The sequence below is a fragment of the Hoplias malabaricus genome, chromosome 13 (genome assembly GCF_029633855.1).
Source record: "Hoplias malabaricus isolate fHopMal1 chromosome 13, fHopMal1.hap1, whole genome shotgun sequence".
Taxonomy (NCBI): Eukaryota; Metazoa; Chordata; class Actinopteri; order Characiformes; family Erythrinidae; genus Hoplias; species Hoplias malabaricus.
This window is the reverse complement of record NC_089812.1, coordinates 25,573,525-25,587,812: the sequence shown is the minus strand read 5'-3', so window position 1 is coordinate 25,587,812 and position 14,288 is coordinate 25,573,525. Positions and strand designations below refer to the sequence as shown.

The 14,288-nt window shown below is 42.0% G+C and overlaps 1 protein-coding gene across 7 annotated transcripts in view; it reads left to right on the top strand.

Moving 5' to 3' along the window:
• gpatch8 (G patch domain containing 8) overlaps positions 1 to 14,160 on the top strand; it is a 36,572-nt gene extending 22,412 nt beyond the window's left edge. For 4 of the 7 annotated variants that reach the window (XM_066642188.1, XM_066642190.1, XM_066642189.1 and 1 more), the window contains 5 exons: positions 7,550 to 7,617; positions 7,724 to 7,810; positions 8,263 to 8,406; positions 8,563 to 8,693; positions 8,887 to 14,160. In XM_066642188.1, coding sequence (XP_066498285.1) covers positions 7,550 to 7,617; positions 7,724 to 7,810; positions 8,263 to 8,406; positions 8,563 to 8,693; positions 8,887 to 12,853 — 4,397 coding nt within the window. In that variant the 3' untranslated portion in view covers positions 12,854 to 14,160. Of the gene's footprint in view, positions 1 to 2,694; positions 2,729 to 4,563; positions 4,606 to 7,549; positions 7,618 to 7,723; positions 7,811 to 8,262; positions 8,407 to 8,562; positions 8,694 to 8,886 lie in introns of all 7 variants that reach the window. The other 3 variants (XM_066642193.1, XM_066642194.1, XM_066642195.1) reach the window with 2 other exon arrangements.
• Positions 14,161 to 14,288: the final 128 nt, after the last annotated feature.

Here is a 14,288-nt window from a genome sequence, read left to right as displayed (position 1 = left end):
GTTCAAAATTGGGACACAAAACTGTCCCCATACATTCACATACATGTTAACACTGTGTTGGAGATAGGAAGTTCAGTTACAACACCATTGAATATATAAATGCGTATCTTATTGGTTTTATTGGTTTGATTTGCTGAGTGGGCCTGCAGCATGAGTTAAGCTATGCATCGTTTTCCCATTCACTCTTTGTTCACTCTTGCCTGGATAGTGATGTCATACTTGGCGGACTCAGGGTCTTTTCAGCAATTGATCAGTGAGTTCATGGGGTTCAGAGGACTGCATACGCATATTCACACACACACACACACACACACACACACACACACACACACATTGGTGGCTCAGCAGGATGGATCAGAGCTCCATTAAGTCTGCCATACTCCATAGCTTGCACTAATTGAAAACATCTGTACTTTGCTGAGATGTGCAGGTATGCAGCTTCTTCAGACAGCACCCTATTTGGTTATATTTATGTTTGTGTCAGTTGAACAAGCCAGTAGATTTTGCGTGCAGATTCATTTTCAAGGGTTGTAGGATAGGAAAACTGGTCTGCTGACAGACAGTAACATTGTGTGTGCATCCTCACTGGCAAACGCAAAATAATTTTTACCCCTCTTTAAAATATATATTTATATATATGCACAGAGCATGCTTTTATCGTTGAATACGTTCAGAAAGTGCATCACAGTCCTTGCGCATAAAATAACTGGATATTCAGATATCCCATTATTAGCACAAATTATTAAATAATCAACAGACATGGCCACTTCTTTTGTGGGTGATTTGAAGGTTAACCCTTGCTATGTGGACATGATGGTAATATGACTACACTTTCTGTCTAATTCCCTAGAGGATATGGTCAGGGTTTGTATGTTTGCTTTAACAAAGTGATTGTGTGTTCCAGCTTTGTGGCCTGTCTTAGTTTGACAAATGTGGGAGTACTAGTGTTACATGTGAACATATGCCCACAAAAAATGATCTCTGTTGGGCAGCTGTTATTTTTCAGCTGTTCCAAGTGGTGATGTCAGCATTAAGCACAGAGCAGCAGAGCTTTGTTCAGTGCACAGAAGTTCTTTCTGTTTTCTTTTGCACTAGATGTACTCATTATCCATGTCACCTTCAGCTGAGGGCAGACAATAACATTATGAGAATAAAAGCTTTTTGCCACTGTAGAAACCTGGTGTTTGTTTCTTTGGCCTTGCTCCAATGTGAATAACGCTGTTCCTCCTAGAATAGTGAATCTGAAATACTGGCAGTGAAGTAACAGTAGTGCATACAGTAGTGAAACAGTATTTTAGTACAGTTTTTGCAACAGTAGTGCATATAGTGCCACACATTATTTAATTTGCATTTACATGGAGAGACCATTTTTTTTCTATTTATTTCATTTCATTTTTTTTTTTTTTTAATATTCAAATATTTACATATATATTTATGTAGACCCGGACATGGGATGACAAACATTTAAGTCTTTTACATATTGAGGCAAATTAACTGTGTGCCAGATTAGGAACATTTCAGCATAGCCTGAATGATAGCCTGATTGTTGTGTGCAAAATTTTTTGTCATTAATTTTGAAAATTAAATACTTGTCACAAGGAAGGGCAGGGAAGGACTTGGTAGGGTTTAGTCACAGCTGTGAGCAGATATCCCAATCCAGATAAAAACCTACAGCTTGAGGAAATAGATTAGGTACACTTCCCCAGAGAAGGAGGGAGGGAGGCAGCCAGTCTGAGTTAGAATGAAATTGCAAAGCCATGCGCACACACTATATACAAAACTAGGTCTTTATAGCACTAATGAAAGTCCTTTTTGTTGAATGAGCCACACTGATTGTTCTTAGATTCTCGCTTGCATTCAATTATTTATATTGCTCTTTTTTTAAGGTACATAAATACCACCTCAAAACAGAGTGAACACGTGTGCATACATTGATTGCAGATACAGGTCATTTACAGTTAATTTCAGGTGGTTTTGCAAATTTTGGTGAATTGAAAGTGGTAGATGGCTGTGGCAATACAGATATGTTACTGATTCACAGTACTGACGCAGTGCCAGCTGTCGAGAAACATTTAAATTCAATTTTTGTAGATGGTTTTTGCTAGTAATGTTTACATACATTGCTGTGAGTTTTGTTTTTTCTTGACTTTGCTTTAGCTACATTTAGCTAACAATAAAGAAGACTCCAGCTAGTATATATAATGTTATAACGTATCTTGCATACATCTGGCACTGATATATACCACAATATCAATTATATATATACAATATAAACATAAACAACCAGCGTAAAAGCTGGTGATAAATATGTCACACAAAGATGAGAATTAAAATCACAGACGTTCTTGTTTAATGCGGACGGAAGGTGTTATTTAGCTGCTAAGCTTTGGTTAAAGTTGGTGGCTACAAAGCCAATGTGTTGGATGTGAATTGATGTTCTTGTAGTTTGAGCAAAAAGTCTTGTACTGGAAGTTCCACTGTGAATGTACAGGTTTTGGTATAACCTTTTGAAGGAACTGCCATATGGCATTTGTAACCTCACCCTATACTCTCTCTCTCCTACACAGCCCTGCTTCTGTCACTTTATTGAAATGTCTTCCCAATGCTTTGAGTTTCCATTGTATTGACTGTTTTTTTTTATTTGTTTTTTTTACTCTTCTTTCTTTTTGCTCTTTTTTTTGCTGTTGTTTTTAGGTAAGGTTTGTAGGAACACCCTCCCCCTTTTTGTGTGTGTATATATATATATATATATTTATAAATGTGTGTGTGTGTGTGTGTGTGTCTGTGAGCGTGTGTGGATGCTTTTCTTTTGCAAAATGAGGATGAAATAATTGTCCCTCTTTACAGCATAGCCTAACGGCCTCTTTTAGTTTTTTTCCTTTAAGCTTATAATCACTAAACTTTCTCTGCTCAGAATTACCAGCACTACAATTCAAAACTCGCTCCACAATGAAATCAGTAAAGCTGTAGCCCAGTGTGTAGCATCCAGTGACATTTTCCATGATTTATTTTTTATTTTAGAACTTCTGTGATAGTATAGCCACTTTTCATGTTAGTGTATTTATGGCTGCGACGGGGGGTTGTTTTGATTGGCTGTGAACATGAGATTGGGTTTTCTGATTGGCTTTCAACATGTCTCCCCTTCCCCCCAGTAATTCTTTTGAATGGCTTGCAGAATGAGCCTGAATCTCTGCCTAATTTCACAGCTTTTCCTCCGCCTCTCAGTCGATCTGTCTGCCTGTGCCCACTCTTGTGAAGTGACTGTACACGTGGTTCATGTGGGTGTGGGATTTGTGTGTTTGTTGTGTGAGAGTGTATGTGTGTATGTGTGTCAGTGACGAGGGGGTGGGGGCTCAGGTGTTTTGGCTTGCAGGGAACATCTCACTTTGTCCCCCCCTGCATCCCCCACTCCCCTCTTTAGTAGTATACAAGTATCCAAGCCCCCTGCCAATCTCTTCTCCCCTTTTCTGCAATGCATGATGGTCATACAGAACCAGAACTGGTGAATCTTGAGTTTTAAGCAGTGCAGCAGTTGGGTGCAGTGATGAATGTGTCAGTGAAAGTGGAAGAATATGTATCTAGTTAGAGATATGAATAGATTAGGGATGGCCATTTAGTCAAGTGGCCAAGTAATCAAGATTTTTAATTTTTTTATATAGTATAATGCATATGCACTGTAAGCCCTTAATATAGTAATTATAAATATACAAATAATTTAAAAACTCCTAAATTACATCACTGTACACAAGAGCCCATAAAGTCACAAGTAAAATGTTGCTTGTGCCAGCCACAGTTAAACTACTAGGTAGGTACACGCATAACTCAATTAGTTGACTTCCCTATGCCCATTCCTAAAAAAGATGTAATTTAGTCTTTGTTGATCCCACATACAGACTATATTTCAGTGACTTGTACATTGACTTACCTTCTCTGATATAGAGATTGAGGTTCTCACGATTCTCAGCGCGCTGCTAAAAACTCAAAACCACATTGTTTCTCACATTTCCTTTTGCTGTACAGTGATGCAGCACACACAAACAGTGGCCACTGCCTCTCACCCACCAACCTTGACTTGCATGGTGGATAGGGGAAGGGGGAAGCAGGGAGGGCAGTGGTCTAGATTTGATAGAAAAGTGGTTCTGCATTGAAAAGAGCAGTAGTTGTGTGGGATTTATCAAGGTTCACACCAGTGATCCATCTGCTAAACAGGTGGAATTGTTTAGTTATACCTATGTTATGAAAGTGTAACAAGGTTGAAAGAAAAATGAATAAGGCTCAAAATTATGTCCAAAAAAAAAAAAAAAAAACCTAGAAACCTGCTCTAAATTTTAGGGGCATCAGTATAATTGACTGTTTTAAGTTTAAGGTGGAGAAGGATGGCAGGAAAGCAGGGGATGATACGAGGAGTATCCCTGGAATCACCCAAAACTCTTTATGGTAAAGGGGTACACTAAGGCCTCCACCTCTGAGTCCCTAAACCCCAAACCCCTAACAGTTTACCCCTGACCCCTCTCTGTGTGCCTCAATCTTCCTGCTTAACCAATTGGTGTTTCTTTTTTGCAGCGTTATGATCCTGGCCATGTTGTGCTGATGGTAAACTTAGTGGTAAATGTTATTTTTCCCGATTGAATTGGTTAATTTATTTTTATTTTATCCTTTGAATCTTTGTTTTGCTCAGTTTAATTTTTAACCCTCCCTCCCATGTTTTTTTTTTCTTTTTTTATTCTTGTCATCAGAGCACCAGTATTTTAATAAGCTTCAACTGTCTCTACCTCTCTATGTATTAGTTGTCATTCTGCTGCCTGTGTCTCAGTGTAATTTACATTACACTTTTAGAGCATTTCTCATTTCGTTTGTTTTCAGTTTTTTTTGGGAGATCTTATGATTCACTTCCCCTTTTTTCATTTCTATGCACATTCTTCACTGGAATGCATAATGTTAGATGAAACATCACTCTTATTCCCAAAACACTGATTGCTGGGAAGGGAAATTATCACGTTGGGCCTGATTTGGAACTCTGACCTACTTTTCTTACAAGAAAACAGAGGCATAGACCATATTCATTTTCTGTGTGTATCTTAGTGTTTGCTTCACAACTCTATTAATTAATTTGTTCAGTGAAGTTTTTGGAGGCATCCACATGAGTTCCACATTAAAACAAATTCTAACCAGGTACATTAACTGATCTGAATATTATCTGCACCACTTAACTCTTATCATCAAATGCTCCCCAAACCGTGACCCAATTGTAGGTTTGGAGTCCTGACAGGCCTTAATTTTTCCATACGCTCTTCTCTATCATTTTATTACAGGAACAGTTTTACCATTGGGCCGAGGCTGCTGTCTTAGTAACTTGGCAGCTCGGAAATTATGATGTGTCTCAATTTCTTGGGGGCTAGGAATTAATTAAACATCTCTATTGTTGTGGCAGTGCTTCAAGCATGGCTTCATTGTTGTAGGAGTGCTCAATTCATCCTAATGTTAATAGAGGTATATGATTACCTTTTAATAATAGTTTTTAAAGCTTGTAGTTTAAGTGACAGCCTTTGTACTTGCCTTTGTTGAGATGTGTTATCTGCTTTGTTATTAATATCTAATATCTGTAGTATTAATGTGTCTGTCGTTTCTAGGTCTCGTGTCAACAATTACGTTTATTTTAAATATTTTATTATTATTTTAATTTTATTTATATTTTTTAGGTCTGACCTGAGTACAATTTTTAGGGTTTTGGATGTCACAGTATACATGAGCTAACCAAAGCTTCATGGAGGTGCTCTAAATTGAGGTAGCTGAAAAAATTAATTAGGTTGTGGTAGCATGTTAGGCTGTTTTTTTTTTAATGGCTGTAAAGCATGAATACGGGTTGAATCTTTCGTCAATAGTCAAGTTTATATATACATTACATAAAAAAAACAATATCCTAACCTTAGAATTAAAAAACGAATACCCACCAAATGAATGAATATTCAGACCAGCCCTACAGATTTTACCTTTCACTTTAGGTCAGTTTACATTGACACTCCTGATATTAGCCTTGCACAAATCTTTGATGTCGTTTGAAGCTATGTCACACATTTTAGGCATACAAGAAGCATGCATGGCATAAATTATTCTCAAGATCATTGTGAGCTAATTGCTAGCCCTTAATCCTGTAAAATGCAAGATATTGAATAATTAGAGGTTACAGTTTTTGGATTATAGTACCTCAACCCAAGGGTATAAACTGACCTACTCAAATTAAAACTGCATATTAAAGATAATGAATTTCAGTGGCAAAAAAGAGGAAGAGTCAAAAAACTGAAACCAAACCATGTAACTGATTGGAGTTTCTGATTGAATGTGACCATGGTGCCAGCCTCCGCAGCAGCAGTTTAGTATGACTTCTGTTCTTTTGCCTTTCTCTTTCATTTAAGACCCCCCCCCCCACCTTTTGTTTGTGTGTCTGTCTACCCCCCCCCACCCCCAGGTAAGTACACCCCCTAAAAACCCTGCACTGTCACCATGGCAACGTCTGGCCTGTGACATCACTGCTGCTGTAGCTCAGTGCTTGTGTCCTTATTCTTTCTTTTCTCTCTCTATCTCGTTCTCTCTCTCTGCTTTGTTTGGCTGGTTATGAGTGGATTAAGCAATTATGTGTCAATTCTCAAGTAGTTTGATTGTCTTTTTTCCTTTTGTTTCATTCTGGTTTTGTTTTTTTTGTTTTTTTGTTTTGTTTTTTCCTGAAGTTAATTATTATTTGATCTAGCTCTTTTCACAGCTTGTGTATCACTACATGTACATAAATACAGTTTAATAGCTTAATATTAATAGAAAAGAGAGGCAGACAAAGGTTAAAATTTGGTCAATTTCAGGCTTACGGCATTTAGGAGTAAATTTACTGAACTTGTATGTGATCACCCAGGCCTGCTCTTCAGAGTGCATTGCTATGATTTTAAGAGGTTGCGGTAATAGATATTTATTCAGTGTCGCATTGCTGTGGCAAGATGCAGTAAATGCACTGACTTCATCCTCTGCCTTCCCCTTTTATACATTCCCCCCAGGCCAAATCAGGTGACTCCTGTCCTCAGACTTAGTACAGTGCAGACTGCAGAGAGGTAGAGAGGCAGTAAGATAGATTATCCTGAACAGTGAGGACATCGTAGGGGCACTGCGACAGATCTGACGGTCATATGTCTTCCCTCCACACCCTTCAACAGAAATGACCCTGCTCTAATATTTGCTCTATTTAATTAGATCATCAAAACTTTTTTTTTAAGAAGAAATGCTCTTACCATAGTAGTGTACCCTCCCCTAGCTTCCAGCCAGATGTAGAAGTCACATTGATGTACTTGGCACAGCCAATTATGCAGAGTGCCGTACATGAAGCTGTGAGAATGGCTAGTAGCGTTTGGTTCACTGTAGCTTTCTGGTCTCTTGCACTTGAAGGCAGTCTTTCTAACCCAGCACCCTGTGCTCTAAGCAGGCTGTCCCACCCACGCTGCTTCTCTGGCCCTGTTCAGAATCTAACCTCTGCCCTCTCTCTTTCTGTACCTCTCCCCCCACTTCACAGGACGCACCGATCCTGTGCCCATCATCCTCAAATATGACGTCATGGGGATGGGTCGCATGGAGATGGAGGTGAGGGAGTGTTTGTGTTTGTTTGAGATTATTACATTATGAATGATTTATGAATCTTCCTCTGGGTTAAGTATGTTTGACCTTCTGTTTTTGTTTGGGTTGGCAGCTGGACTATGCAGAAGATGCAACAGAGAAGCGGCGAGTGTTGGAAGTGGAGAAAGAGGACACAGAGGAGCTTCGGCAGAAGTACAAGGTAACACTCGGGTGCAGGGTTTACCTAAACCCAAAACAAAATGTTAATTTTTACAGAGCAATTTTTTTAGTGTTACTGAAATGTTTTTATTCAACTTGAAGTGGATCTTAATATAGTATGGGGGTTTTAATGAGGACAGACATAGATTTATGATTATATGAAACATAAAGGTTTGACAGCCTCACAGATTAAAGTGCCTAGAAACTATGATCATACTTAGGCATTCCCTTGACTACATACAAATGTGTACGTGTTTACACTAAATAACTATGTTGAAGATCTTGACTCTGGCTTTCATAATATTGATATATAAACACTGCAGTGTGATAGTATCAGTTTATAGTGTACCTTGAATTTTTTAAATATATTTGATCTTTTGCGGCTTGCATATTTTCTTCCCCTTTACTAAACAAACTGTATATTAATATCTCAAGCTGTTGTCTGATTTGCAGGATTTTGCAGAAAAGGAGAAAGCCATTGCCAAGGCTTTGGAAGACCTGAGAGCTAACTTCTACTGTGAGCTGTGTGATAAACAGTATCAGAAGCATCAGGAGTTTGACAATCATATCAACTCCTATGACCACGCACATAAACAGGTAAGGGAAATCCTGAATTACCATTTACTTATTTATTGATGGCAGATTACAAAACATCTCTGTTTCTGTTTCTCTCTCTGTAACAGCTGTGAATGATATTAAAAAACAGAGACCTAATATTTTCTTTCTGGTCCTGTATGTTGTGCTGTTTTCCAGAGGCTAAAAGAGCTGAAGCAGAGGGAATTTGCAAGGAATGTTTCTTCACGTTCTCGCAAGGATGGAAAGAAGCAGGAGAAAATGCTGCGCCGTCTACATGAGCTGGCAGAGCAAAGAAAACAGCAAGACTGGTGAGAAACAAGGACCGCCACTGTCCCCTCATGGCGAAACAACAATATTACATGATTGCTATATTCAGTATGCTTTACTTTGACATGTATTTTGTAACTTTAAAGGTATACTTAGTAAAATGTTGTGTTTCACAATTTGTAAAATTTTGAAATATTTTATATCATTAGTAAATTATTTTCATTTTCTCTCCAGTGTACCTGGCAGTGGGCCAATGTTCAAGCAAACTACGGTGGCAGTTGATGGAGATAAGGGAGAGGATGGTGGCTTCTCAAATGTGGATGGTGTTCCTATGACTACAGATTTTACTATGGAGGGATCATCAGGGGAGGATAAGGGAAATTCTTTTGGTGGTCAAAGCTCACCTAGACCTGGCCCAGCCATTAGTTTCTCCCTTCGTAAAAACACATCCTCTCCAACACCAAGCGGAGGGTCCCAAGCTCCCAAAGTCAGCGTTTCCTTTTCATTTGCCAAGAAAGCACCAGTCAAACTCGAGACAGCTGCTGCTGTGTTTGCAGACCATGGAGAGGAAGCAATGGAAGGAGAAGAGGAACAAGAGGAAGGAGGAGAGAAGGCTGTATGTGAAGAAGGAGGTACAGCATCCAGCACTGACAGTCCACAAGCTACAGCAGGGGCTACAGGTGGTGTTGAAGATGAGCCACCACAGAGTGATGATGGGGGAACCTTGGCTTCCACACTAAACAAGCTGAAGATGATGATGAAGAAGGAGGAAGGTTACTCTGGACAAGAGCCACAGTATTATCACTACGTCCCTCCTGCTCACTGTCGTGTCAAACCCCATTTCCAGTTCCTACTCTTCATGAAGGCCTCAGATCAGTGTAGCAGCAGAGAGGAGGAAGAGGATGGGGAAGAAGAGAAAACAGCATCAACAGAAGGAGACACGGTACAGAAGCAGGCCAAAGACAGCATCTGCAAAACAGAGACGGAAATAGGGAAAGATGCAGGGAAAGAGCCTACAGAGGTGCAGGGTACGATTCCTACTTCACCTCCCAAAGTAAAGATGGAGGAAGAATCAGATGGCACCCCAGCAGTGGAAGCCAATGAAGATCCTTCAAACACCACTTCGGAACCTACAGAAACTAAACAGGGGGCATCTGCACCTCAAGACACTGGCCCCCGTATTCCAACAGGGCCCTTTTTTCCTGTGTTAAGTAAAGATGAAAGCACTACTTTACAATGGCCTTCTGAGCTTTTAGAATTTACCAAGGCCCAGCCCTCCCTTTCTTACAGTTGCAATCCTCTTTACTTTGACTTTAAGCTTTCTCGTAATAAAGGCAACAAGGGAGGTAAAGCCAGTAAAACTGGCAAGACGGCGAATTCTAGTGGAGATAATGGAGAAGGATCCAAGATCGAAGGCACTGCTGGTACAAGTGGGGAGACAAGCACAACAGCAGCACCACCCCATACGAGCAATGACAAAAAAGAAGACTCTTCCTTGAAAGAAAAAAATGCAGAAGTTGAGAACAAAGACAAGAACAAGAACAAGGACAAGGTAGAGAGCACTGAAGAAGGGGCTGGGGGCTCCAAGAAAAAGAAAAAGAAGAAAAAACATAAGAAGTCAAACAAGCGTTCCAAACGCAAAGAAAAAGAAAAAGCAGCTGCAGAGGGAGAGGTGGAGACAGAGGCACCAGGAGAAAAGACCAAAAAGAAAAAGAAACACAAAAGGAAGAAAAGCAAAAATAAACCACGTGCTGAAGAAGATGAAGATGAAGAGGGAAGAGATGGTAAAGAACAGAAAGATAAAGACAAAATTGACAAGGGGGGGGCCAGTACCTCTGCACAAGCTACAGGAGGAGGAGGAGGAACTCCTGCTTCCGAGGGAGGAAAGAGAAAACGACCTCACAAAGAAGTGTCTCAGAAGACAGCATCTGAGGAGGGCGCCGCAGGAAAGCCCACTTCTTCAGAAGAGCACAATGGTACGAAACGTCTCAAATCTGACCCCAGTGTTGCATCTTGCTCTGCTTCTGCCCAGAAGGGTCCAAGTGGAGGTCGACCTCCCAGCAGCGAGAGTGAAGATGATGGTGGAACTTCATCTCAGCGCTCCCGTCCTCCTAATCGCCGCTCTACACCTCCACGGGAACAGCGTCATCACCACAGTGAGGATTCTGGACGGTCAGGCCGCTCTCGGAGCCGCTCATCTCGCCGAGGAGACCGTAACCACAGACGCAACAGAGGTCGGACGTCCCGTAGTCAGTCATACACAAGCAGCTCAGAACGATCCTCAGCAGGGAGCAGCGCTTACAGTCGGCACAGCCATAGCTACTCCGACAGCTATAGTGACTACAGTGATGGAGAACGCCGCCGCAGGTCAAAAAGGCGTTCTTCAGACTCCGATTATGAAAGGAGAAGTGGTGGGCGCTCACACAGAAGGCACTACTCCTCCTCTTCGTCAGAGGAAGACTCTCGCTCCCGTTCCCGCTCTCACAGCCGGAGGAAGCATCACCGGCGTAGGCGCCATCGCAGCAGTAGTCGCAGTTCAAGTCGCAGCAGCAGGAGCAGCAGTGCTCGCTCATACAGGCACAGCAGCTACAGCCGCAGTCGAAGTTCTGCTAGCCGCTCATCCAGCTCCACCAAGGCTTCGCCGCACCGCCGCAGTCACAGCCGACGAGACGACAGCTCTACACGCCGACGCGATTTCAACCGCTCTCACATCTACCGCTCACAGTCTCCAAGATCATCGTCTCGCCCACAGCCACGGAACAGCAGTTCATCCACACTACTATCAAAAGGAAGTGGAGCGGGAGGATTGAGGGATGGTGGAGGTGCTTCAGAGAATCGGAATTCATTCACAGCCCGGCAACTTCTGGAAAAAGTCCAGTCTCGCAAAGGTGGGGAAGATGGTGGAGCTGGAAGCAAACTGGGTATCAAAATCAAGGATCCTCCGCAGGGCTACTTTGGGCCTAAGCTACCTCCTGCTCTTGGGAACAAGAGCATGTTGCCCCTTTTTGGTAAGCTCCAAGCAGGGAAGAAACCTCCGCTAATTCCCTTAATGCGGACAAAAGATGATGGGGAAAAGTCAGGGCAGGGGAAGGGTTCTGATTCAAGTAGTGAAGTGATCTTGGTGGAGCCTATTCGGGAGTTTCCACCTCCTCCTCCACCGCCACCTCCACCAGTGCAGCAGCAGCAACAGCAACAACAACAGCAAGCTGAGGATCCCATCTCAAGCACTGTGGTTCCAGAAGAGAACAGAATCCAAACATCAGAACCCCAAGTGCTACATGATGCGAGGCCAATGTATGAGCAAGAAGCAACTAATATCATGCCTGCTTACCAAGGTGAGCCAGGACAGGACCCAAACAACCCAGTCATGGATGGGCGTCTAATGGGACCTGACATGGGCCAGCAGGCACAGATGCATGCTTATGCAGGTTATCCAATGTCCAATATGGAAGAGGAGAACTTGGGAATGGAAGCTGAAGATGATGGCTTGGCACCACTGGAGAGCCAACCAATCACTTTTACCCCAGAGGAGATGGAGAAATACAGTAAGCTACAACAAGCTGCGCAGCAGCACATCCAGCAGCAGCTCTTAGCAAAGCAGGTGAAGACATTTCCCTCAGCTGCTGCAGCTGCAGCTGCAGCAAATTTAGCAGCCGCTGCCAACCTAGCTCCTGCCCCACCACCTCCACCTGCCGCTCTGCAGCCAATTCACATCCAGCAGCCCACTGTTTCTGCAGCTTCAGCCACTTCCATTACCACTGTGCAACATGCCATCTTACAGCATCATGCAGCTGCCACAGCAATGGGCATTCACCCTCACGCTGCACACCATCCTCATCCTGCTCACGCTCAGCTAGCCCAGGTACATCATATACCCCAGCACCACCTCACTCCCATTTCCTTATCACCTTTGGGCCACACTTTAGGTCACTCTCTAGGTCACTCTTTGGGACACACTGGCCTGATCCCAGCCCACCCATCTGCCTTCCTCTCCGGGCAACCGATACATATAATTCCAGCTTCTGCGCTCCACCACGCCCCATTAGCTTTGCATCATGTTCCCCACGCAGCTCTTTACCCCACTCTCTTTGCTCCTCGGCCAGCAACTGCAGCTGCTGCTGCTGCCCTGCAGCTTCACCCTCTCCTTCACCCCATCTTCTCAGGACAGGACCTTCAACATCCCCCAAACCATGGCTCCTGAAGTATCTTGCAGAAAGGTAAAGTCCCAACAGTGTAAAAGGAGGGTGAGAAGCAGATTTATTTCTGGGTGTATACTCCAGTTGACCAGAGAAACTTCTCTTTCCGGTGTCAGAGAAAGAGAACAACATTGGACTGGTGAAAGAACAAAGAGCGACCTGCTTAGATTGTGAAAAACCTCGCAATTCAGTAATGGGTAAAAACAGAAGCTAAAAATGTTTTTGAATCCAGATGTGAGCTGGAAATCTAGCTCCCAAGTGAGCTACTACATCTGTTGTGAATTTTTTGTTGTTTTCTAAGGTGGTTTGTTGCTGATCTCATTTTTTTTACTCATGCAGCCAAAGAGACTCGCTGGCTGAAGCCATGGGCGGTGAGCAGTGCAGTGGGCCTATAGTGTGCAGGCAGGGGGAGGGAGGAAGGGATTTTTTGAGAGCTCACTTGGTGTAAGGTTGTTGGGATGTCTCTGTCAACAAAAAGCTTTGTAAGTTGCAGAAATTGTGTCCTTATATAGAAACCTGGTCATGGAATATAAATACTTGGCAGCAGGCATTAGGATGTTATCTGAACAAACCCAGTGTAGGCCCTTAAACAAGTAATCTTAACACACCTTGTCCTCCATGTGAATAACAAACACCGGAACAAGAATTATGTGGAATGGATTGAAGCCATATTTGTCATACGAAATGAATTGAGGTTTTAAATGGATTGTTGTAAATCAGTGATATGAAGAAAAAACTGAAGCGCTTCACAAAATGTTGATGTCACAAAGATGTTGACATTCCTTGTAAGTTACACTGTTTTGGGGAGCCCCCACCTTGTCAAGGACCTGACTTGCACTGATAAAAAGAAAATGTACACCAGGATGCTGCTTTTGCATCACATAATGAACTGTATGATTGTAGTATTCTGCAATAATTTTATTTTCTATTTCTTTGATTTTAAATTATTTTCCAGTATTTTTTTTCTCTTGAGTTTTCCCCCTTGTATAATTAGTTCTTTGTACATAGGCTAAAGTGTATTGTAAAATAATACACCTTTGTAACTGTTTAAAAAAAAAAAATAAATAAAAACTACGCAAAAAGGACGTGACTACATAACAGTAAAAGGTCAGAGCCGGAAAATGTATTCATGAATAGTTTGATCAGGGTAGGTACTTCAGAGGGCTATCCTGCTGTAACCTGGGGCAGTCAGGGGATGGGTCTGTACTGAGGAAAGGCATGAGTGTTAAATCCCTCTGGAAACTTCAGTTCAACTGTAAATGGCAGCAATGGTATTTACTTTTTTTATTCTTTATTGATGCGTCAGAAAATAAAGCATTTTGAAATGTAACAGACTGGAGTTCTTCTTGAGTTGGTTGCATTTAGTTGCTTTCCATTTTGATTTACATCAATCAGATAAGTCATTACGGGCGGCAGGTAGTAGCACAGTCACACAGCTCC